This window comes from Neolamprologus multifasciatus, chromosome 13, assembly GCF_963576455.1.
Source record: "Neolamprologus multifasciatus chromosome 13, fNeoMul1.2, whole genome shotgun sequence".
Lineage (NCBI taxonomy): Eukaryota > Metazoa > Chordata > Actinopteri > Cichliformes > Cichlidae > Neolamprologus > Neolamprologus multifasciatus.
The window spans coordinates 26,675,544-26,696,637 of record NC_140451.1 but is presented as its reverse complement, the minus strand read 5'-3'; the positions used below and the strand labels follow the sequence as shown (position 1 = coordinate 26,696,637).

General features: G+C 39.5%; 2 protein-coding genes across 3 annotated transcripts; both read right to left on the bottom strand.

The window, feature by feature from the left end:
• Nucleotides 1-36: 36 nt before the first annotated feature.
• eef1a1a (eukaryotic translation elongation factor 1 alpha 1a) lies at nucleotides 37-4,940 on the bottom strand. 2 transcript variants are annotated; one of them, XM_085183267.1, is made up of 8 exons: nucleotides 4,820-4,940; nucleotides 3,356-3,536; nucleotides 2,994-3,173; nucleotides 2,435-2,731; nucleotides 1,850-2,000; nucleotides 1,430-1,686; nucleotides 970-1,204; nucleotides 37-848 (listed from the first exon to the last, which is right to left on the bottom strand). In XM_085183267.1, exons 2-8 carry the CDS (start codon nucleotides 3,497-3,499, stop codon nucleotides 724-726), a joined length of 1,389 nt encoding a protein of 462 aa, XP_085039393.1. In that variant the 5' UTR covers nucleotides 3,500-3,536; nucleotides 4,820-4,940; the 3' UTR covers nucleotides 37-723. The 2 variants fall into 2 exon arrangements, with proteins under 2 accessions (XP_085039393.1, XP_085039394.1); XM_085183268.1 differs by having other exon boundaries at nucleotides 3,356-3,539; nucleotides 4,820-4,929.
• A 2,215-nt stretch (nucleotides 4,941-7,155) lies between these two features.
• Nucleotides 7,156-16,395, bottom strand: slc17a5 (solute carrier family 17 member 5). Its single transcript, XM_085183266.1, has 11 exons — nucleotides 16,194-16,395; nucleotides 14,783-14,979; nucleotides 14,121-14,354; nucleotides 13,806-13,893; nucleotides 13,433-13,519; nucleotides 10,982-11,100; nucleotides 9,809-9,970; nucleotides 9,186-9,318; nucleotides 8,930-9,077; nucleotides 8,467-8,557; nucleotides 7,156-7,931 (listed from the first exon to the last, which is right to left on the bottom strand). Exons 1-11 carry the CDS (start codon nucleotides 16,276-16,278, stop codon nucleotides 7,794-7,796), a joined length of 1,482 nt encoding a protein of 493 aa, XP_085039392.1. The 5' UTR covers nucleotides 16,279-16,395; the 3' UTR covers nucleotides 7,156-7,793.
• Nucleotides 16,396-21,094: the final 4,699 nt, after the last annotated feature.

Here is a 21,094-nt window from a genome sequence, read left to right as displayed (position 1 = left end):
ACACAGAAGATGGGAAAAACTGCTAAAGGCAGCACATTTTGGTTGAAATATGTTTAATGTTACAAAGAGGCTCATGCCATCTTACAATAAGGTGCTATAGCTTATGCCAATTTAAACTACAAGTGCAAGTGCAAAATTAGCAAAATGCCAATCAAAGTGCTTTAAGAGTCCACATGTGGACTAGAGTCCTGGGAGGACAATTTTTGACCTTTTTTTTGTTTTAAGTTCTTTTTAAAGCTTAAACAGAACAAATTCTCTACTACTCCACTACACAGAAGGACATAGTTATGACTCCTTGCTCCTAGAGAGCGCCATATAGTTGCAAACAAACACTAAAAGCAGGACAACATATAATATCATGTAAAGAGTTCAGAACCTACACTCCATTGAACTAGAGAGGTGATAGGTTGCAGTATCTCTAATTATTAGATGTCTAAATAGCACAGAATGGTGATTCCATGACGCGAATCAACAGTGCACTTATTTGAAACATGTTGATGTTACACTGTACTTAATGGTAATCTAACCACTGAAATAGAACCAGGAGTGCTGCCTCAAGGACTAAAGATCTAAGTGTTTTTCTTTCCTTCGAATGCTTTTGCGATGCATTGTGATGATTAACCAGTCTTTAATTATTAAGTTGAAGTAGCCAATTCTAGGATGAAGTTGGATGACTGATGTCCTGCCTTGGGAGACCTTGGGGTCGGCAGAGTAGCACAACATTCATTTGTTCCTCTGGGCCTTCTGGGCAGACTTGGTGACTTTACCAGTAGTGGAGACCTTTTTCTCCACACCTTTAATCACGCCGACAGCCACAGTCTGACGCATGTCACGCACCGCAAAACGACCTGCAAAGTGAAGAAGAATAAAAGACGTTTGAGTTCATCATAAAATATCGCATGACTTCAAAGTGGAGCCACGATGCCTTTTGATGAGGGAAGCTCTTGAAACTCTAGGACTTGAACTCACCAAGGGGAGGGTACTCAGAGAAGCTCTCGACACACATTGGTTTGCCAGGGATCATATCTACAATTGCAGCATCTCCAGATTTTAGGGATTTAGGGTTGTCCTCCAGCTTCTTGCCAGAGCGGCGATCAATCTTTTCTTTGAGCTCTGCAAACTTGCAGGCAATGTGAGCAGTGTGACAGTCCAGCACGGGAGCATAACCTGCGCTGATCTGGCCTGGGTGGTTGAGGATGATCACCTGCAAAGCAAAGGGACAACATCAGTGCCTTATTAATAACTGCAAAAAATGCTTTCTTGTTTTTTTTATTTCTAGTTTTTCTGCTGTCGTCTTATTTGAACACATTCTTATCTGCCTTGAGGACTGAGAATATAAATAATTCTGACATTAGATGGAGATGAATTTGTTAAGTCATGTGCTCGTTCTACTATAATTGGACTTTTTACATCCAAATCTTGTATCTACCTGAGCAGTAAAGTTGGCAGCTTCCTGTGGTGGATCATTCTTGCTGTCACCAGCAACATTGCCACGGCGAATATCCTTGACAGATACGTTCTTGACGTTAAAGCCAACGTTGTCGCCGGGTAGGGCTTCGCTCAGTGCCTCATGGTGCATTTCTACAGACTTGACCTCGGTAGTCACATTGACAGGGGCAAATGTCACCACCATTCCAGGCTTCAGTAATCCCGTTTCCACACGACCTACGGGGACTGTTCCAATTCCTGCAAAAGAGGTCAGAGCAAAGCATATTAAAATGAAAATCAAAGTGTTTCAGTTCTCTACTGAAAAAGGTATCTGGTTTTCCATGTTTTGAAATGCCACAACTATCCTTTATTCCCAAAGTATCTTACAAGTTTATCCATATGTTATTCGTACACCACTTGCCTCCTATCTTGTAGACATCCTGCAGGGGAAGACGTAGAGGTTTGTCTGTTGGACGGGTGGGGGGCTGGATGGCATCCAGAGCCTCCAGTAGTGTGGTTCCTGACGCATTACCTTCCTTCCTATTTATTTTCCATCCCTTAAACCATGTCATCTAGAGGAAAGAAGGAAAAAATAATACACAATTTTATACAGTAATAATTTCAATTCTAAATTAAAATAATAACAACATTTTATTGGTTTCTTAACCTCCAGGACATTTTTTGTCACTTTTTAAATGAATGAATGACACATCTTGATCTTATGAAGAAGTTAATTTAACTAGCAGAAAGTTGCATTTTATTTTTTCCCTAGCTCCCAACACTGATTGATGTTGAGGAAAAATATCTCTTATTTATATCTATAGCTGCTGAAAGGGAAATTAAAGAAAAAGTTCGCTTTAGATTCTTTGACAGATCATGTTTGAGTTTGTCCAACAGCTGTATTGAGCTACAGCTTTCTATCCACGGCACCAGTCAAACAAATGAATATTCAAATGATGGGCCACATCCTGGCTTTTGCATAACTATGCTTTGTTTTAGTACTTACATTAGGGCTGGGCTCAAGCATGTTGTCTCCGTTCCAGCCTGAAATGGGTACAAAGGCAACCGTGTCAGGATTGTATCCGATCTTCTTGATGTAGGTGCTCACTTCCTTCACGATCTCCTCGTAACGTTTCTGGCTGTAGTTTGGCTCCGTAGAGTCCATCTTGTTGATTCCCACAATGAGCTGCTTCACTCCGAGAGTGTAGGCCAGGAGGGCGTGCTCACGAGTCTGTCCATTCTTGGAAATACCTGCTTCGAACTCTCCCACGCCAGCTGCCACAATCAGCACAGCACAGTCTGCCTAAAAATGCAGTGGATGCAGCTTTAGTAGGATTCCTCAGTAACTTTGAAATACTACCACTATTGGATGCTAATACTGTAATGTACTGTAATAATTTCTATACCAAATTCAACACCTACGATAGTCACTAATGGCAACTGAAATACTTCAATGTAATAGCAAGTGATGCACTTTGTGTACACAAGCTTGCAAAAGCACCTTAAAACATGCAATACAGAAGCTAATATACTTCATAGTGGCCTAGCATCCTCATGTTACACACCTGAGAGGTCCCGGTGATCATGTTCTTGATGAAGTCCCTGTGGCCCGGGGCATCGATGATAGTCACGTAGTATTTGCTAGTTTCAAACTTCCACAGTGAGATGTCGATGGTAATGCCACGCTCCCTTTCAGCTTTCAGCTTGTCCAGCACCCAGGCGTACTTGAATGATCCTTTCCCCATCTGGGACACAAGCAACACTAACCTTCAAGACTTTTTTGCAAACAATTTAATCTCTTTTAAATTATATAAAACTCAAACAGCTTCTATTGTGTCAATTTCTATTTGATCCGCGTGGCTTCTGCCTTAATATGTGAAGAGCGGCGGGCAGTTAAAGAGGTCGTCTTCCTCTCCCGTCTCCTTACCTCAGCAGCTTCCTTTTCAAACTTCTCAATGGTTCTCTTGTCAATACCTCCGCACTTGTAGATAAGGTGGCCTGTGGTGGTGGACTTGCCAGAGTCCACGTGGCCGATCACCACGATGTTGATGTGGAGTTTCTCCTTTCCCATGATGACTGGAGCTGGCAGAAGTCACGAGGCAGTCTGTCTGCTAACGCCAGGGTTAAGTTACAGTCAGGAATCAATGTATTCATGAACTAGCTGTTGTGAGTGACATATATTAAAATGGGCTTGTTGTGAGTGAATAACATATTATTTGATTGTGGAAAATAGCCCGGACTTGTTTGTGTAATTAAACACCATAGGGATCAACATTATGCTGGCAGAAATTCAAGGTATTGCATGGCTCTGTGGAAAAATACTGGAGTGGGAATCTCAGCTGGTGCAGGAAGAATTTGTAATTACATTAAAATACTGCTCAAAGGAGGAAAGTGAAAGTAACTCGGGCTCAGATTTGCTAAGAAGAAGGCTCGTGATTGTCAGTACGTGTTTTCTTTAGCATCTCAGAAGACTCAGAGGACTAGGGAGGGTATCAGTGAACTGCACACAACACTCCTCCCCTTCCTACTCTCTATCCCTCCATCCATCCACACCCCTGCTCTCCTCTTTCACATCCACATGCTTCTCCTGTTCTCACCACTCTGATGTGCACCAACACATCCAGGTAGCTCAGATGATATTTCACAGCACCATCCTCTTTTTCACAGCCACAGACTCAGTCCAGCTTCCCTCCCAGCCAGAATCCACCATTTTGTCAGGTCTAGTCTATTAACAGTGTAGCAGCCATTACTCAGACACTGCAGTGCACTGTGCACAGGTTCACGCAAAGGGAAACAGGTACTGTTAAAGACTCAGTGGGGGTGACGGGGTGATGACCCTGAACATTAGGCTTCACACGTGCACTGCGAAGTTTGGTTTAACCAAACCCGTGTGACATATTTAGTCTGAATGCACTCTGCAGCAGGCTGAACGTCAAGTAGCTTAATCCAACTGTAATATGTATCCCCACATGATCTTGCTCAGGTGAACTTAGGGCAAGGACAGTCATCTACATGCGCGCGTTTAACTCATCCTTCACAGATAACGTCACAGCGGCTGCCGCAGTGCGCTTTCACTTCTAAAAGATGGTTAAAAAAAATAAACCTATAGAAACAGAGGGCGGAGCTTCAGAAAAATCTAAAGTATTGCAGTAAATCTAATGTCTGAAGGAATTAACGGAAATGTCAACCCTCCGCCATGTTCTGTTATCTGCCCGCTTACTGAAGCCTGGATGCGCATTAACTACCAGCCGCCTGTCCTGCATCACAGTATCCCCAACAGAACCGCTAAAAATAAAAACAGGCCCAGATAATTTACTGCTGGCATCAAAAAAAGAAATCGATAAAATAAAATACGTCCACTTCATGCATTATATCGTGTAGCGCGTCGTACCTGAGAGCTGGCCGGTGTCAGGTTGGCTGCAGGCGCGGATAGGCTGAGGGGAGACGCTGATCCGGTTATAGCTCGCAGGACAGGCGGGGGTGTTGCGTAATTGCGCGCACTCGCCGTTGCACAGCATCACAACCACGAGTTACCGTAAACGAGTTTATTATAGGGCACAAATATCAGCATCCATCGTCGGACACACCGGCGAGTTAATATGCTCTTTAATGTCTGCAGAAAGCTTCAATGATCGCTAATTCCCGACGCACAACTTAATCGTGGTTTTTCAAGGGAAGGAAATGGGCATTTAAAATTCAAGACTTTGCATTCATTAATAATTAGCATAGTATACATAAACAAGGCAGTTGTCGTTATTGTTGCTTTGCTATCATTAGTTGACTTTGAGATATCAGGAATGAGTGACAGCTCTGCTCTTAAAGGTTTGCAGTAAGCAGCAGGTGAAGGGCTCACCTTTCCAGACGCTCTCTAGTTGGATTAAAAGACGTTATGTGCTTAACGTCTCTGCCAATTACGTTAAAGTACAGTGGCATTAAAAAATAGCAGTTAAACAGAGGCGTTAAATGATATTTCCATGTTTTCACTTCCAAGCAAACGTATATTTAGTTAAGCAGTATCACCTTTTAAGGACAAGTGTGTGACTATAGAGAATTGACTTAATGGGTGCAGGAATTGAGGGTTAAAAGCAAACAAAACGGTTAACCTGTGCATTAACCTGACTAATTTGTTTGCCATTTTTTTCCTCATGTTTTTTCTCATGAGTATAACTGGCATTTTCACTGCTCTAAACCCTCACAAATGTATGACTGGTCCCCAAATGTAATCTACTAATCTTTAGAATAAAACAACTCAAGGCTGAAAACTCAAAGTTTTTTGAGTTTTTTAGGAAATTGGATTGAAAGGATGCTACCAGCGACAAGGATTAGAAATGAGTATAATCAGAGGGACAGCTCAGGCTGAGCGTTTTGGAAATGACGTAAGAGGCAACAATAAAAAGGAGAGCATAGAAGAGGTTTGTGGGTGCAGTGAAGGAAGACATGCAGAGGGTTGGTGTGACAGGAAGATGCCAGGTTGAGGAGGAGGCAGATGATGGGAGACAAAGCAGATTAAGTCGCATAGGGCTCGTTTTTAGGCAACTTTGAGTTACTTAAAATTATTAAGTATGTAAAACCACATTATTCTTAGTTAATGTGAAAAGTGTTCTAGGAGATAAAGAAATAATACCCCAACACAAGATCTGATTTACACATAGTCTTTATACGACAGCGATTTAAAACATTTCTCTCAAATGTTTTGAAAGAGGAATTTTACAATTTTTACTCAGTACAGTTTAGTCCCTTTATTCAATAACAATAAAAAAGCACAATAACAACTGAAATAAATGAAGTCAGTAACACAAAGAACTCAAAAGAATGAGCCTGCATTGCTGATCCCTTTTAAACTTAAGCAGTAAGGCACATTATAAATATTCGGAAATTTCAAAGACAAAATGTTAACCTTACAGCTTAGCTTGGATTTACCTCTTAACTGAGATTATGTATGAAAGAAAATTGCACATAATGTATAATATATGCAAATGTGATGAAAAAAAGAAATCTGTCGTTGACACTGAAAGAAGGCGATCACCACACTGACACTTAAAACTCGAGGAAATATGCCTCCATGTGATAAGATTAATCAAAATTTAAAAGTAAACAAACATCCTTTTTAAATCCTTGTAAGATTTAAGATACCTGAGAATCCGGGGAATAATTCAAAGCCATGTCCCTTTATTAATAAGGTACCAAAAGCATGGTATTTTAGTGTTAAGACTGGAGAGATCATAACCCGTGTGACGTTAAATCCTGCAATCTCAAATTAGAGTTGGCTTGTGAACCTGAAAACTCAAGACCACTGCTCCCTCTAAGCTGAGCACGTGAGCAATCGTGCACTGCTGACACAGTCTCCGTGCACAGTAAATCAGCGAAATAAAATAAATACATGTATTTACTTTCATTCTAAATTAAGGCTGGATTTTTTTTTTTGTGCGCAGCACAGATTTTCTGTGGGGAGACCATGTCAGCAGTGCGCGATTGCTCACACGCTCAGCTTAGAGGGAACTTTGCTCAAGACACTGCACCATATTACAAGTAATCATTAAAAAAAAAAAAGTACATTTCTCTAAGAAAAAAAGGATAAAATGCTTGGAGACATTTTTAAGGCATCATCCCTAAACAAAGTGTACACTATAGTCATAATGCTGAATTTAAAACATTTGGGATTTTTTAAATTCACTAAAAAGCCTACTAGCACTTCATTATGGGCTACAAAGTAACAGATTTTAAAAAAAAAATCTTTTGGTGGGCATCGGTGTGTACTGGATGTAAAACTTAAAGATTTACTGAGGCATTTAAAACTGTCCCTTCTGTAAAAAAGAACCATTGGGTATAGCACTTGAATCCACCAAACCACCTACAGTGGAATGATTTTCTTCCATAGCTTATTTATAATGAGTTAATATCCAAAATGCATTATTATCTGTAAATATCAAAATTGATGTACATTAGCCGACCTTTATAGTTAGTTATGCAGCCTGTAGCTTCATAACTAACTGGCTACATCTCATTGCCCCCCCCTCCACATACCAGCAAGCCTGTTTGGCTTCATAATTAAAGCTTCCTCTGATACTTCTTGGGAATGCATATGTTGATTTCTTCCTCTGAGAAATAATATATTTGAGTAGGTACAGCTACAACATTTCTTTTTTTTTAAATCACCGACATTGGGCTCATCTGTTTCAAGACCATGTACCCACAGCCACATTAAGGAACATCTTTCCAAGATATCATGGCAATTACACACGTATTTGACCATGATGAATACAGCTACAACACATCTCTCCCTTAAATTACCCACCAAATGAGCTCATGTTTGAAACTTGCCCACCGGACAAATCTGAAAATTTAACCCAAAAGGGTCTCTTGCCTCAGTCTGCATGATAGAGAGATGTGTGGACAGCCCAGGACTGCACTGTTCCTTTACCAAACACAGCGTAGAATATTGCCCCAAACACGTCGATGGCAGCAGCAATGTAGAAAACAATCTGCCATTCTTCGATGGTGTTCTAGAGGACCATTAGCACAGTTAGTGTTATCATACAGAAAAGGCCTTATTTGATTAAATATCACTACTAAGCTGTTTTATTGTCATGTGCGTGGTGTAAAATGATTACATACGATTACAGATTTAATATCATTTGGATTAACTGACTGAGCATAGCATGCAGGTATGTAGTATGCTCTTCTCTGGTCTAACGTAACACTTAGTTACCTTTCTAGGACTATTGGTGCCCCCTATTGGCCAAACCGTAAACACCTTAATCCTGTACTTACTAAACCAATTACAGAGGAAATGAAGCATTATGCTAAAGTAAGGATACCATCTGTCAGGACACCCAGAGTGTCCTCATTTTGTATGAAGCAGCAGCACACTACATATTAAAATCCAATAAAGTTTACTGCTACCATTCATTACCTCTTTACTCGCAGCTATAAAGATATTGTGTACTCTGTGTGTATGTTTAATCTAGATTCCAGACTTTACTTTTGAAACAAAAAAAAAGGCTGGTTAGTTACATCGTTGCTGAACGCGTTTCTTACCTGCTGAGTCAGACCTCTTGCTATGACTGGTCCCACCATGCCAGGGATGGTGGCAAAGGTGTTGGTGATTCCTAGGAGAATGCCGGCATATCTAAAGAGACAAATAAAAACATTAAGTCCTGAGTAATAAACCCGAGAAAAGCACTATGTAGTACATAATGTTGCTACACTGATAATGAAATGTAATTATATTTATAAAAAGAAATATCCTCCATTATCTCATGGTCTATGTTGATGCCTAAAATTATTATCTTGATAACAAAAGGCCAGAGGGAAACTTCAATATGTCAAAGATATCTGAACCTGAAGATACACTGAATTACACAAATATTTACACATTTATAACCATAATCTCTCATTAAAATGATTCAAAATTAAAATGACTGAAGTATTATCATTATTATTAGTAGTAGTAGTAGAAGTAGTAGTAGCATCCAACAGTTTTCTGAGGTGTTATTCTTACGAAGGAGCAATGTCAAGGTGGTTGATGTTGAAGCCAGATGCAGACACTCCTCCGAGAGAAGAGGAGAGGGTGAGGAAGGTCACAGCCAAGGTGTAGTCACAGCCTGTATAACCTGCTGCCACCAGGAACACTGCAGGCCCAATCATCCCTACACAAACAACACAACTGTGAAGTAGTAATACTGCTAATATTTTTGATGTCAAGAGCCTGCAGTCAGTTAAAAGTCAAGGATTCAGCAGTGACTGTCATGAATTACCAATGACGGTGAAGGACTTCCTGACAATGACGGTGCGGTATTTGCGGGTTTCTCGCAGATAGTCGGCAATTTGGCCGCTCAACACAGCGACCAAAGCACATCCCAAGTAAGGCAGAGCCGACAGAAAACCATTCTGTTGGGAACAGACAATTACAATCATTTCATTACTGGGAGACTTTATTTTTTTACTTTTTCATGTACTCTCAGAAGAGAACGATAAACCAAGGATGCTGAAGGTTTTAGTATTGCAGTTAGTCATTTCTACTTTACTGGTTCATCTCCCTGGAGCTCTAAACAAACTAACCTTTTGTCCCAAGTTTAAAGGGGATCTATTGTGCTTTTCTATATTTTCTGTTAAACATTTACTATTGCAATTATGGCTTTTCCTATGAAGCATGGCTAAAGTATCAGATATAGAGGTTAGTGTATGTATTTACAATCCCTGTGATCAAAAGGCTCCTTAAGAGCTTCATATAAATAATACACATACATTTTTTACTAGGACTCATACTCTAGAGTTCCAGAATTTAAAAAAATTTAATAAAAATCAGCTTAAAATGAGAGCAAGTCCTCTTTAAAGTCACTCTGGTATTGATTTAAACTAAACTAATGTGGTTTCTCACCTGCTGTATGCTAAATCCCAGGATGTTACTCATGTAGGTTGGCAGCAGAGTGAGGAGGGTGTAGAAGGTCCAGTTGTAAGAGAAGTGAGCCACAACAATGGCCAACACCGGCATCGAAGTCACTATGGATCGCCAGGGGATGTTGCTCGCCGAGGTGGACAGCTGGACCAAAGCGAATGTAGAAGTAGGATGAAGAAATAACAGAAGAAGTTCATTAGAATTTCTTTGAAAACACATCGGAAACAACAACCTTGATGTTTACCAAAGATTAAAGAAAAGATGAAGCTGCGCAAAAATGTCACTGCTGTGCTGATGAAGCTTTAACCTCCTAGGACCTGGCGTCCACATATGTGGACATCACATTTTTGGTTATTTAGACCCAAATACTCTATATCAGGCTCTGCAAGGGCCTGATATCCACTTAGAAGGACATTATACTGCTACTGTTCTATCGAAATTTTAAACCACAGGTGTCGAACTCAAGGCCTCGAGGGCCGGTGTCCTGCAGGATTTTGATGTGTCCTTGATCCAACACAGCTGATTTAAATGGCTAAATTACCTCCTCAACATGTTTTGAAGTTCTCCAGAGGTCTGGTAATGAACTAATCATTTGTTTCAGGTGTGTTGACCCAGGGTGAGATCTAAAACCTGCAGGACACCGGCCCTCGAGGCCTGGAGTTCGACACCCCTGTTTTAAACGAATATCCTCATTTGTGGCTCTTATTTTTCTTAGAAACAAAAATTGGGTAAAAAAAAAAAAAAATCTGGTAATTCATTGTTTTTACATTCACTGGGCCCCAATATGCCCAAATATCAAAGAAAAATTAAAAATGCATGCTGTGGAAGAGTTCGGGTCCTAGGAGGTTAAAGCCACTGCAGTCTATCCAGCCATACTAGGGCTCCCAGCTGCTACATGTTCACCATCGCAGTGCCAGTAATGCAGATTCATGGCAGGTATTTTGACAAGGACAGATAAGAAAGTAAAATGATGAAATATACTGATATTATGTAACATTAGAATCAGATAACTGTACTGGACCGGAAATGCCTGCAAACACGCTGCAGCAAGCACTAAGAGCAATGCAATAAGTGTATATTAAAGCTGCTCTTTAATGTAAGAGAATTTGCTTCTTTTCTAAAATTTACACCCTGTTATCATGTTACTACGGTTACCTCATTCTTGAGCGAGGAGGTGATATAGAGTCTCTCCTGCTCTGATATTCGTGGATGGGTATTCGGGCTGTCAAAGACCAAAAAAGCCCACAGGACGAACCACACCAGTCCGACAGCACCTGAGCAAACCACAAAGCAACACTGGTGACCTACACTCATCCAGCATAAATCCTCCATCATATGAGTGCCTTTATCCAGTAAGCAAATATGTGGAATGTGGTTTGGTTGTCTGTTCCTGAAACTGAACTGAAGCCTGAGTATCTCATTATCTCTGTCTTGCCTTAAGGGACTTTTACATCTGACATGTTTGGTAGAAGTGAAAGATCCAAGTAAAAAAGTCAGACCTCTGCATTGTTTCCATTTATGCATACATTTTCTTCTTCCCATTTTCTAAATTGTTGTTTCCACTGTCAAAGAGGAACAGATGCTAGAGACAGCTGCTAAACAGCACTGTGAAGAAGTGCTGACTAATCAACAAACAAGTCATTTGAGTTCAGACTGATACGTAAGAGCCTCTTTAAGGATAACTGACAGTATGTGTTAGGCACTGTAGCATGTTTACATAAGACAAGATTTTTAAAAATTACCTGCAATGTGAATTCAACAGAGTTTTTAAGCAAATTGATCACTGACGAATTCACAATACCAACCATTATCAAAGAATGCTATTCTAAATAATAACAACAAACTGACAAATCTGTTAAAAATAACTCACATAAACAAAATATGAAATCAGGTTGAGGTAAAATTTGTACAAAACACCTCTTAGAGCAGGGGTCGGCAACCTGCGGCTCTTTAGTCCTTATATTGCGGCTCTGCATGGTTTGGAAAAATAAATTATAAGTATTTAACTGAAGTGGATTTTATTTGTGTTAGTTCTTTTTTAAAACTTGTAGTTCTAACTTGGAAGATTATTGTATTTCAAGATCAGAATAAAGTTATATTTTATTATTTTTCGTCGCTCAAAATAAGCGTCACACTCGTGGAAGCCGGTATACCCGCTGAAACGCTGTGCATTTACCGAGACTTTCAGCCCCCGGTAGGCCAAGTATGGAGAAATGTAAGAAAAGAAAAATATCTGAATAAAATACAACATTTAATGATGCCTGGGCAGATTCATTTGTATTTACTTCTGACGAGACTGGCCTACCAGTATGCCTAATTTGTGGAGTGTCGATCTTCGGATCAACATACGTATGTGAGCAGCTATTCTCCACCATGAACTATGTTAAAAACAAACACCGCTCACGCCTCACAGACGACAGCTTACAGTCCTGCGTAAAGATGAAAGTGACTTCATACAGCCCCGATCGTACAGCAGACGCTGTGCGCAGAGGTTCAGGAGCAGAAGTCCGATTGTAAACACATCACGGCAGACCCGACGATGTTTACATGAACATGCAACATCTCTTTATTGATCACTTTTCACACACACAGCCGGCTGTAGCTTTCCAGCTCACAGCCCGACACATACAAACAACAGCATGATTGTGGATGACACTCAGGTACGTCTGCCTCTCCTGCAGCGGCACTGCGGGCCATGCTCCGCTATGCAGATATTTTGAAAATATTTATTTTAAATTTTTTAGGAGCATAGTGCTTTTTCCAATTATTTTTTAAATTCTGGTCAAGGCCATGCTACACTCCAATAGCCTAGAAGGCGATACAAGGATACAAGGCTCACTGTTTTTGTTTGCTAATGGATAAGTTCAGCTTTTTAATTCATTTAAAAGAGACCATCAACTGGTTGACTTTCTTTTTTGTTATTATTTTTTAAATGGTAAAAAAAAAGGCCTGTATTTGTATAGCGCTTTACTAGTCCCTAAGGACCCCAAAGCACTTTACACATCCAGTCATCCACCCATTCACACACACATTCACACACTGGTGATGGCAGCTACATTGTAGCCACAGCCACCCTGGGGCGCACTGACAGAGGAGAGGCTGCCGGACACTGGCGCCACCGGGCCCTCTGACCACCACCAGTAGGCAATGGGTGAAGTGTCTTGCCCAACGACCGAAACTGTCGCAGCCAGGGCTCGAACCGGCAACTTTCCAATTACAAGGCGACCTCCCAACTCTTGAGCCACGATCAAAGGTTGGGAGGGTTGAAAATGTGTTCATTACATAAATAAAATGTAATTTTCTCCGTAGCACTTCACAGATTTCATAAGCAACACACTATAGTTGTTTATACAAAGCATACGGTAAAAAAAACAATATACACAGCGTTATCTTCATTTTAGATGTCAAAAAGTATTTGTGGCTCCCTGTGTTTTCTTTTCCGTAGAAACCGGGTCCAAATGGCTCTTTGGGTTTTAAAGGTTGCTGACCCCTGTCTTAGAGCAACTACCACACAAAGTAACTGTGAGACTAAGAATGATTTTTTTTTTTCCTTTAAAACAAATCTTCCTAAACTCGACTGTCAATAGAATAATTTACATGTATTACCAAATATATAGAAGACATAGGTCCAGTCCAGGTAAAAGATGATTTCACCAGATACAGGAAGACTTATTACTGTCCCCAGCTGTGCTCCTGGGAAGAGAAAAGAAGTAGGTTTGTGTAACTACTGAAGAAAGAACAAACAGAAAGTGGCAGGTGGACATGAATAGTTAAAGGACAGATGCTGGTCTGCAAGAAAAGCCTAAGCCCAGCAGCTTAAATATTCATGATAAAGGTTAGTGTGGCCAAGTGTTCATATTTTACTTAATGTAATTTCAAGTGATCAGCTATAGACTGAAGTTAAAAAAAAAATGCATAAAATAGGCTAAAAGTGCAATTTGTCTTTATGTTGACAGTCTAGCTCTTGCTACCGTCTTACCAATGTAGGAAATGGTGAGAAGTCGGCTCCTCTCCAGAGGTGGGGCCCAGGCTGCCCACATGGTGTACATTGCTGGGAATGTAACACCCTGAGGACAAACACAACAGGAACAGTAAGAGAAGTGCACAGATGACACGTAAGCATAGCCAAATATTAGCTTAACTATTCCTGGAAACCATTTCAGGACTGTCACATGAATTTTACTGCCATTTGCAAATCTTATGGCTGCAGCACAGATAGTGAATATGGTTCATAAAACAGGTCTGCACAAATGCATTCAGCTCCGTTTTCAACATCTTCATTCTGATCCCCTACCTCGCCAATCCCCTCCAGCACTCTGACAGCAATGAGGTAGCCTGCACCCAGGTCAGCAGCCACAGGGGTAAGCAGTGTAAAAATTACAGTCCCCAGGATCCCAAAGCCCATCAGCCATTTTGGTCCAAAGCGGCCAGCCAGGTAGCCCCCAGGGACTTGTGTCAGGATGTACCCGTAGAAAAAAGAGCCCAGGATCCATCCCTGTGTTTCTGAGTCCCAGTTGTAAACACTGGCCTTTAAGGGGATAGATTAGAAACGTTAGGACTTTGGGGCTTAGGATATTGATATCATGTCAATTCAAGACTTACAAAGTACTGAGTCTTGGATGCCAACTACGTTTCCCCATTCACATAATTCTGCCTAATGTATGTTATTTTCCTACAGACAGACATGAATAAAAATAAGGACTTAACTTTAAAATCTTATCAGTAAACTGTTACCTCTACATGTACATGAAATTATACACCAAAAGACTGACTTTCACTGAGAATCCAACAGGTCTATATAACTGGTTTGTATTTAAATCTAACTTCAGGACCTAGAAAGATTTTAGGTGGCAAACATACTCCCAAGCTACATTGTTACTTTATTAAAATTGACTAAACCTATGGAGGACACACTTTAAAGTGGGATTAAATAGCTGCAGTCAAATTTCGGCTCACCGTGTGATTGTGTTTGCGAACTGCAGGGTTGGCATGGCCAGGACACACTGTGCCACTGTGGTTGGGGTTTGATTGGTGGGTGTTGTTGAGCATGTCCACCATCGCCACACTGAGGTTTACCCTCAAGGAATAGACTACAAAGAAGCCATAAGAGGAAAGCAATGCCAGGCCGTAGCGTGATGAACCGCATGCTGGAGCTGAGGGACAGAAACGACAGCAGTGTGAATCATCCGTTTGCACGTATGGTCTGTGTATTAATACCACAATATAGCAACATCTGTGTAACAAAAGGAACACAACATAATCCTAATAAGTCAAATCTCAAAAACCTTTCATATTTTTATGCTGTGCTTTTGTATTATTATAATTGAATTTGGTTATCTTTTAAGTAATGATTCTAATTAGTTTATTTTAAATAAATAATATCAATTTCTAGCATCAGCATGTTGATAATGCATCATGATACATTTCTGCATTGGTATCCTGTCTCAGCCCCATCTGTAAGTCAACTCTAATAATACCATCAAATCTCAAAATTCTAAGTCTTATTTTCATAACTAAGCTACTCTGGATTCAGTAGGTTCCCCAAGGTTGCTTTGGCAGAAAGAATGTAGCATGTAGGATTAAACCATCAACCTTAAAACGAGTAAATGACAAGCCAAACCTAACAACAACGTTAAAGCTCTCAAACCTGTAGCACAACCTTATTTTCATAACTACACTTCACCATTTAATCAGTCTATTTAGTTTGCATACAGTATAACTGCCTCCTGACACGACTGATAGTACAGTTAAAATGGGTCTACTTTATCCAGCCGATTGAACTTATCCAAAGTGATACAGAGCTTATTTCAGTAAATCCTGTTTACATTTGGCAAACCTAAACTTGCCCTGTCAGTTCTGTCAGCACTGTGAGTTCACTGCATGCACAGTTTCTCAGAGCTGAACCACTGGATTAAATTAAAACCCGTTTTTCCTTCGAGCTGATTGTGGGTATGCAGGTATGACATGACTCATATATCAGAGACATGTCTCGCGATACGATTCCAGGGCAGACGTCTCTAACCTCGTGACCGATGCTCATTAAAAGATAAAGTGCGTTTGAACACCTAAAATACACACTCAGCTGGTGAATTCAGTAAATCAACCCTTCTATAACATGACAGCTGTGTTAGTGGCGACTCTAAATTTAAGGTTTACACTGCAGTCAGACATACCAGCCACTTTAGCGATAAAATTGTGCTGTTCAGGTTGTTAGTGTGTGTCTTTACGTTGGAAAACATCAACCTAAGAAGGTTACCGCTTTCCTGCCTCTTCCCAGTTAATCAGCGCGGCTTCTTACAAACATATGCCGCACAAAACGACCGAAGCGCCCGCATTGTTAGCTGAATGCTTTGTTTTTTTCTTTCACCTTTCTGGACTTCTTCTTCGCGTCCCCGGCGAATCAGCGGAGTCCTCTGCTCGTCGACCTCCACGTCCGACCCGTACCGCTCCATTTTTTTAAATATCAGCTTTCAGTTGGATTGCTTTACCGCATCACAAGCTGAAAGCTAACTTCCCCGGAGCCTGTCAGCTGAGCTCGACACGGCGACTACCCGTCACGTGACGTTAATCACCGGACCGGAAGAGATCGTTTTATTCAAGTGAAGGTGCTGAGGAGGCGCTGTGAAAAACTTTCAGCAAGAGTGTCAAACTGAAAGAAATAAATACATTAAATAATTGACTAAACTCGCTAATAAATAATACATAATAAATTATTTACAATATCAGTTCATTTTAATTTTTTTTTGAAAGAGAACAGCAACGTTTTGACGAAGCCGGTGCGTTTCCGGCTGAATAATTTTTAGACACCACAGTGACATTTCTTTTTAATATAAAAAAGAAATGTAGTCAAGTCGACTTATACATGGTTGAATATGCATGATGCTACACTAAGAGCCATCGAAAAGGGAAGTTGACTTTTTCAGTCGTATTTCATCCAAAAATAAATACTCTTGCCAACATTGAAAATACAAATATTAAACAGTAATATTAAAACAGATTATGTATCAGTTTTTGGTACTTGAATCCACACATAAATGATTACCCAGGAATTTTAAGTTATCTTCTTTGTTGATAACCGGTGGTTATCAATGATAAGCAAGGCGCTCTGAGAAAGTCAGTCTGTTTCAAGCTGATAATACAGCATTTTAAAATACCACAATGATGCTGGAATAGGTGGTTACAAATATGGGCATGGACATTTATTCAGGATTTGTTTAGTTTTAATAAAACACCCTCAGGGAGCACATCACCATGCATGCATATACTCTCGCAAATGCCTGAATGTAAATTAAAATAAACAGGAATTGCCCTTAATTTTAGTCTGTGTCACTGTGTTCCGATTTGTTAATTTTTTTTTTGTTCAAACTAAGTTAACATGAATTGTGTTTTTGTTGTAACGCCTGCTCTGAACTTCTTATATCTTGCTGGTGACAAATACCACATAAACATCATAATACCGAAGAAGATAAATATCATCTAAACTAAAATAGACATTTTTCAAGTAATAAAAGCTACATAGAAACAAGCATCTAATGTGAATCTAATCTGAAAACAAACTAATCTAAAGTAGACTGAAAAAAATGTAATTAAGTTAAATAAAGCTTTAAACTAATAATAAAATCTAATTCTGAATGATTTGTTGTCGGTTCATAGGCCATATACAGCCCCAATCTGATTTCAAGAGGGCTGACCTATAAAAAACAACCATCCAAATGATCTGTTTAAGAGCAAATAAGTTATTCTTAACACATGGCCTTCATTAACAAAACAGTAAAACAGGCTAAGAAAAATGATGTTACATCTTCTGTTCACTTTACTCATAGTCTACTGTCAGTGGCACGAAACCTTTTTCTGTAGTTTTTTCTGTAAGTAACCAAAATAATGGGGTTGGTAACATCTCGCACTGATTCTCACAGTGATGGCAACGACACATGCCTTTTTTTTTTACACCTCATGGATCATGTGATAAATCACATAAATAACAATGGGTCAGCAACCCTCAGGACAACCTTCAAAGGGAACCTCCACTGCAACCTGGGACCCACTAACCTTTTGAAACGAAAAAACCCCTTGGATGAGAGGTGCACTTTTTTAAAACTCCAGATTCCTTCTTTTTTCAAGCTTTTAAGGCTAAATATGTATACACTTAAACCACTTTAAAGCACTTCACACATAAAGCACAATTTAGACTCACCAATAAACTTATCATGCATGTATTTGGACTGTGGGAGGAAGCCAGTTTGCAGCAATAGCATACAAACTACAACACAGAAAGGCCCCAGCCAGGGAACCAGGCAACATTGCTAGCTAGTTATTATTATTATTTAATTACAGGTTTAAATATGATAATGTTTGAAACATAGCTAAACTATATTAAGGTAGATTAGTAAGTTTATTTGTTTTAGAAAATCCAGTTTATCACTGATAAAGCTAAGATCAAATTGATTTATTGCAGGAGAAAACAGGTTTGCTGTAGACCAGTGGCAAATCATGTTTGCTAAGTAAAGTAAGTTTTTGTATGCAGGCAAAAATCTTTTTATTCATTGTCACATAAAAAGGAAGAGATACGCTGGCAGTTTACTTACGTTTTCTGCTTTTCTTATTTAAGTATTTTTGCTGCTGATACTTGATCATACTTAAGCATTTTTTAAAAGGTTGTGTTATTTTTACTTCCACCAATGACACATATGTCAGAGACTGTTTAGTAATATCAGGCTATTAGTTTGAGGCATTGTCATAGTGCAAGATGTTTATAATAGTTTAGAGGACCAAAACTGCAAGTATAACTGGATTAACCTGCTTGGGACTCTGGAAAGCAAATACACCGTATAGTTCCTTCCTCTAAGGACAAAGATATATATATAAAGTGTAGTGAAGAACCATTAACAATTACTGAAAAGAGCAGCTTGTTAACCACCGGTTCAAAACCTGGATACTTTTTTACCTATTTCTCAGTTTGAATGTTTTTTACTGTTTTTTTCAATCGCTTCTCATTCAAGATAAAAGCTCCCATATACCACATGCAGTCATGGTAAAAAAAGCAAGTGCACCCTCTTTTAATTCTAAAGTTTTACATGTCATGACACAGTGCTTCCTTACAGAAGCAGGATGATGCAGCCAGATGCTGATGATTAAGTGCAGTTGACTAAGTGACCATTAGCGAGTGTGACCATGCATAGTAAACTTTGGGCACTTTGGAGGCCTGAAGCTGGGAAACATTATAAAGCCATTTTAAACACTTCAAAGTCCATCATGCTACAGTGAGATGGATTGTTCACATAATCAAGCTTTCTATGAGTGAACATCCTTGCAAATTCAACCCAAGACAAGAGAAACTACAAAAAACGCTTCTATCTCAGACTCTACATGCAACAGTTACCACGTTAAATGTTAGAGTTCATGGCTGCAGAACTAGAAAAAGGCTGACAAAAAAGACTGAACAAGAATGGTTTGTTTAGAACGGTCGCCCGGAAGAAAAGACAAGAATCAATATTTTGCAATGACCCAGTGAGAGTCCAGAGCTTATCTGATTGATATGCTGTGGTGAAACTTGTATGAAGAGCTGTGTACGAATGAATGCTTGCAAGTCTCAACGAACTGAAGCAACATTGAAAAGAAGAGTCATACAGCCATGATACAGTCATACAGAAAACAGTTAATTCACGTTATTGCTGCTAAATGTGGTTTTACTGCTGAATTGTGGGGTGCATTTAGTATTTTGGCTTGTTTTTTGTCAAATAAATAACTGTTCACCTGAGGTTGTGTTTAACCTCCTAAGACCCGAACTCTTCCATGGTGTGCATTTTTAATTTCTCTTTGATATTTGGGCATATTGGGGCCGGATGAATGTAAAAACAAAGAATTACCAGATTTATTTATTTTTTACCTTATTTTTGTTTTCAAGAAAAATAAGAACCACATATGAGGATATTCGTTTAAAATTTTGATAGAACAGTTGCAGTATAATGTCCTCGTAAGTGGATATCAGGCCCATGTAGAGCAAAATTGAGTATTTTGGTCTAAATAACCCAATGTGATGTCCACATATGTGGAAGCCAGGTCCTAGAAGGTTAAATATTGTTAGAACCCTTCTGAGGACCAGATAATTTTTTTTCATTATGTCCTGATACACAAAAACCTTAGAACTGAAGGAGGACATACTCTCTTTTTACCATGAATGCATACACATGTTCGAGAAATTAAATTCTAGCATTTGTGAGGTTGTGCAGCAGTTGTTTTGCCCAGACATAATCTAACCTCAGTCAGTTATCACAACTAAAGAGTTTTTTCCATCGTGCTCCTCATTGACCGAGTCTCTTATTCTATTAGAGTCAGACGCTGGATACAACAGCTTGCTTATTATTAGTGCCTGAAAAAAGTTTTCCAGTTTTTGTGCTGTAATCTCTGCACCAGACAAACTAATGTAAAACATATGAACATGAAAAGGTCAAAGAAGTAGTTTCCTTGTACAATAAATATGACAATTGGAGGACATTATTTCTTCAGATCAATACCAAAGAACATTTTTCTAAAGAAGATCATCCTGTGATTATGGCTCAGAGCTATCATCACAACATGATGAAACCTGTCCAAGTTCGAGATAAAAACCATCAAAGATTGCATTAAAACATAATCCAATCCCCAAAACCAAACATGTTTCACAGACTGCTGTATCACGTGACTTTCTGTACATTTACTCAAATTAATTGTCATTACACAGAGGAGACACGCTAGATTTCAATATTAAAACATGAGATTCGTAACACTTGAACTTTAAACTTTTGCTTTGTGACACTGCAAATAAATTGATTTTTAGGGTCCAGTTAGCAAATCATTAAAATGGCATTTTCTCCAAACTCAATTATTGGTGAATAAAACAAGTTCTGTTTTGTTTCTGTGTAAAGAGGAATAAACATTACATTCCCCGTCCACATGCTCACATGTAACCACAGAATCAGATGATGTGTGGGAAGGATGTAACCTTCAAACACAGGTTTGTTGTTGAAATGAGGAGCAGCTGAGCTGTTTGTCTCCAGGCTTTGTTGTTTCCGACACAGAGAGCGAGAGAGAAAAGAAAGACAACCGTACTGTCTGTGTGACAAGAAGCAGACGGTCATGAAGACAGGCTTACAATACGGTGATGTCACAGCGCTGACAGGAGCACAAACACAGGCTTGTGTTAGCAAAAAGCTGTGACGCTAAATATGAGGTGAACAAATGTTGTACTTGGAAGTTAAGCAGTTGTTGATGAGGTTAAGGTTTTGCATA

Coding starts and splice junctions, on each gene's coding strand:
- eef1a1a (XM_085183267.1), bottom strand. CDS start 3,499: ATGGGAAAGGAGAAACTCCACATCAACATCGTGGTGATCGGCCACGTG. Junction 2,001..2,434: donor TGCTTGAGCCCAGCCCTAAT/GTAAGTACTAAA, acceptor TCTTTCCTCTAG/ATGACATGGTTTAAGGGATG. Junction 849..969: donor CTCTGAGTACCCTCCCCTTG/GTGAGTTCAAGT, acceptor TTCACTTTGCAG/GTCGTTTTGCGGTGCGTGAC.
- slc17a5 (XM_085183266.1), bottom strand. CDS start 16,278: ATGGAGCGGTACGGGTCGGACGTGGAGGTCGACGAGCAGAGGACTCCG. Junction 9,319..9,808: donor TGGGATTTAGCATACAGCAG/GTGAGAAACCAC, acceptor TGTTCCCAACAG/AATGGTTTTCTGTCGGCTCT. Junction 8,558..8,929: donor CACCTTGACATTGCTCCTTC/GTAAGAATAACA, acceptor TTGTCTCTTTAG/ATATGCCGGCATTCTCCTAG.